General features: G+C 37.4%; 1 protein-coding gene across 1 annotated transcript; it reads left to right on the top strand.

The window, feature by feature from the left end:
- The first annotated feature begins 995 nt into the window (after positions 1-995).
- On the top strand, positions 996-1,565 carry LOC126484847 (piggyBac transposable element-derived protein 1-like). Its single transcript, XM_050108443.1, has one exon. The coding sequence runs from the start codon at positions 996-998 to the stop codon at positions 1,563-1,565; it is 570 nt and encodes a 189-aa protein (XP_049964400.1).
- The last annotated feature ends 2,641 nt before the right edge of the window (positions 1,566-4,206 follow it).

Here is a 4,206-nt window from a genome sequence, read left to right as displayed (position 1 = left end):
TTGGGAAAATAGACATAGCATGGAAGCTCCAGTTGATGACTATGTTGTTAGGTCTACTGTAAATTATTATTTTAGGGAAATACCACTACTGATATTATTATTTGTGAATATTTCAGTTCTGTTCATCATGTCGAAGAAACAGTATTTCAACACTGAGCTAGATGCAGATGCGATTTTAGAGATGCTGCTGAATAGAGAGGTGTCAGATCTCGATTTATCATCAGATGAAGAATTAGTTCCTGATGTAGAATCCTACTGTACTTCAAGATAGAAGGAAGTGTGAGTGGGGACTGAGAAAATAAACAGGGGAGAAACCAATGGCGAGTCAACTGCAAATAATGAAAGTGGTGTGTGCAGTGACAATGATAACAACGTTAGTGATATTCAAGACAGTGATCAACTTACCAGCAATGAGCTCAGTGATGTAAAATACATTTTGTCAGAAAAAAAGCACATCAAGTGGCGTCATCGTCCTCTCTCTATACTGGATGCATATTACGAATGGGAACAATCTATTGAAGAACAGGAAATACTTTCTCCTTCAACTTATTTCAGCAAGTACATTACCAATGATCTGTTCAGTACTATGGCTGATATGACAAACCTATATGCCTTGCACAGTGGAACAATTAGCAATTTCAAACAAAGTACACCAGCGAAACTCCAACTCTTGTTTGGGCTTCATATAATTATGGGAACTCTAAAATTTCCTAGAGTCGGAATTTATTGGGACACAACATTGAAAATGTAGTTATTCTTGGACAGTATGCCCAGAAATAGATTCTTCCAACTCAAAATAAATTTACATCTTGTTAACAACACGACTATACCAGCAGACAATAAAGAAAAGTTCTACAAAATTCGGCCTATATATACTGCCATCCATAACAGATGTCTGGAGTTATCTGTGGAGGAAGAGCTTAATCCCATTCCCAGGGAAGCTGTCAGTCAGTCAAACAGTATGTGAAGGAAAGCCTTCTCCGTGGGGTATCAAAATGTACATGTTATGTGGTAAGAGTGGACAAGCCTATGATATTATTCTTTATCAGGGAGCGTCGACTGAATTTCAGGCATCTTTGTTGAAGGAATTTGGCCAAGGTCCAACAGTAGTTTTACAACTAGCCCACAGAATAAAAAACCAAATGGGACATAAGATATATTTTGACAATTTCTTTTCTTCATACAAGCTTTTCCCAGCAGTGAAACAAGAAAAAAGTTGTGCTGCTGGAACTGTCAGAGTTAATCATTTTGCAAATCCTCCTTTAGTACCAGATAAGGAGGCAATGAAGAAGGAAAGAGGATTTTCAGAAGAAATTTGTAGCGCAGATGACATAGCACCGGTAAAATGGGTTGACAACAAAACAGTTGTTCTAGGCTCTAATTTTGTTGGAAAAGGAGAAATTGACAAAGTTGAATGCTGGGACAAAATAGAAAGTAAATATGTTACTATCGATCAGCCAGAGATTGTAAAATGCTACAACCATGGCATGGGTGGAGTTGATCTTTTCGATCAATTGATGTCATACTACAGAATTTTTATAAAGTCAAAAAATGGACACGCATAGCTATTTTCCATGCTGTAGATTTTGCTGTGGTACAGAGCTGGCTCGAATACAGGAAAAATGCCAATGCAGTTGGTCTACCAACGAAGCTTCCATATGAAGCTGGCTGATGTTCTAGACTTAAGTGGGATGGATACCTCGAACAGAAAACGAGACTGACCATCTGCCACACCTCCAGATACACCTGTTCAAAGACGACGACTAGAAACTAGGCCTCTTGAGGAGTGTCAGTATGATGGAACACAACACTTGCCTCTTCATGAGTGGTGCACTACCTACCAGGTGCAAATTTCCGGGATGCAATGGATGTTCACAAATAAAATGTGAAAAATGTAACGTACATATTTGTTTGTCAAAGGAAAAAAACTGTTTCTGTTCATTTCATGTCAATTAGAACCACATAATTAACATAATTCCTGACTCATATCAGTTTTAATTAAAACTACGGAGAATTTTGTATGTATTTTGTATGTAAATGATTTCAAATTTGTGTGTAATGTTTAAGTAAATTAGTTTTGTTTGCTATGATTTCAGTGTTGATTAAGACCCAGTGTACACAACTGTGTAAAAAATTTTTTTCGAAAATGGTAACATATCTTTTTATAAATATTGCTTCTAAAATCATTAAACAATCATCCAAGTCCATTACAGTATTTTAAAAAATTTTCCTTCTTCCAGAAAAAATTCGGGTCTGAAACAGTTAAAAATAGGAACCCTCATTTTTTATTATATATTTGTGTTGTACGTAAAGAAATATGAATGTTTTAGTTGGACCACTTTTTTCGCTTTGTGACAGATGGCGCTGTAATAGTCACAAACGTTTAAGTACGTGTTATCACGTAACATTCCGCCAGTCCGCCAGTGTGGATGGTATTTGCTTCGTGTTACATTACCCGTGTTAAAATGAACAGTTTACCATTTGCGGAAAAGGTCGACATCGTGTTGATGTATGGCTATTGTGATCAAAATTCCAAAGAGGCGTGTGCTATGTATGCTGCTCGGTATCCTGGACGACATCATCCAAGTGTCTGGACGGTTCGCCGGATAGTTAGGTTATTTAGGGGAACAGGAAGTGTTCAGCCACATGTGAAACGTCATCCACGACCTACAACAAATGATGCCCAAGTAGGTGTTTTAGCTGCTGTCGCGGCTAATCTGCACATCAGTAGCAGACAAATTGCGCGAGAATCGGGAATCTCAAAAACTTCGTCCTGAGAAAGCTACGTGAACATCGATTGCACACGTACCATATTTCTATGCACCAGGAATTGCATGGGAACGCTTTGAACGTCGTGTACAGTTCTGCCACTGGGCACAAGAGAAATTACGGGACGATGACAGATTATTTGCACGCGTTCTATTTAGTGACGAAGCGTCATTCACCAACAGCGGTAACGTAAACCGCCCAGGTCGCTGATGTTCCACTTTTCGCAGCCATCATGGATTTTCCGTTGCCCAATAGCGCATATTATGCCAGTGTACGTTACCACTGTTGGTGAATTAGTATCTTTATGTAATTTTTTACAAAACGCTATTTATCTGTCTTTCTTCTTTTTCTTTGAGATACACTTCACTTGGGTGTCTATTTCTTAATACTGTAAAAATTTTTTTGCGTGATTGGTTTGCATGATATTCTGTCAAAGCGTTTTATCTTATTAGTGTTGCTGTTGAACATTCTACATCCCACAAAATGGTTGGATTTTTCATTGGTTTATTTGATATTTTCTTCAATGTGATTAATTTGGCAGTTGCTTTGTTCGTGAGACCGATAAATGCTTTCTTTATATTGACACTCTACATTGCGGTATATTCTTAGTTCTAAAATTAGCGGTTGACTTTGTATCATGTATTCTCCCCAATGCGTTTCTTTTATTCTTCAATTTGCAATTATCTCTACTTCCTTGTCTTATTTTGGAGTTATTACTAGGTTAATTTCAATTGAGAGATGATCTGAGCCCAGTATACCACTCTGAACTGTCCAGTGAACTAAAGCAGAATTTTTTAGTGAACTTAATTTTAGGTCTGCTGCTGCCGTCGTCTGCCCACACTAAATTCTGTCGATCATCTCGTGTTGTTAGTTAGTACAATACCTATAGTCTTCAGTCATCAGTTCCATATGTGTCCCCTTGTCGTCTATTATTCTACACCTACACAAAACATTATATGCATTAAAGGCACTACACAATAGGTATGGCAGTTGCATATGGATAAAAATCTTTATCCATGTTCTGCCCTGATTTCTGGTTCTTAGTGGGCAGTAATCAGAGATTAGACAGAATCAATGCATATATGCATGAATTCTAACAGCTACTTCCTGAAGCTCTTCTTTCAGTGGTAAAATTGTATAAGAGAGATTCCTTCAGAAGGAATCACTATGCCTCATCTCGCATCCATTCTGTTTTTTCTTATAACTTTGTATGCTGGAAACATTATGCTTAAAGTAGGAGGCTGTGACGGTCTTTATTGGTTACTGATGACCATGTATTCAAGTGTAAATTTTTAAGCATTATCTTGTTTAATAACCTGTTTGATGTTTTCCTGATTTCTTACAGATGAATATTTTCACCTCTGATTGATTTCATTTGTTTCACTATAGTCAATATTAAGCTGAATATACTGTCCACTATGTTTTCTTTGTGAGGTG

Source organism: Schistocerca serialis, chromosome 6 (assembly GCF_023864345.2).
Source record: "Schistocerca serialis cubense isolate TAMUIC-IGC-003099 chromosome 6, iqSchSeri2.2, whole genome shotgun sequence".
Taxonomy (NCBI): domain Eukaryota; kingdom Metazoa; phylum Arthropoda; class Insecta; order Orthoptera; family Acrididae; genus Schistocerca; species Schistocerca serialis.
Note: the sequence above shows the minus strand (reverse complement) of the source record. Positions and strands in the feature narration are given on the sequence as shown.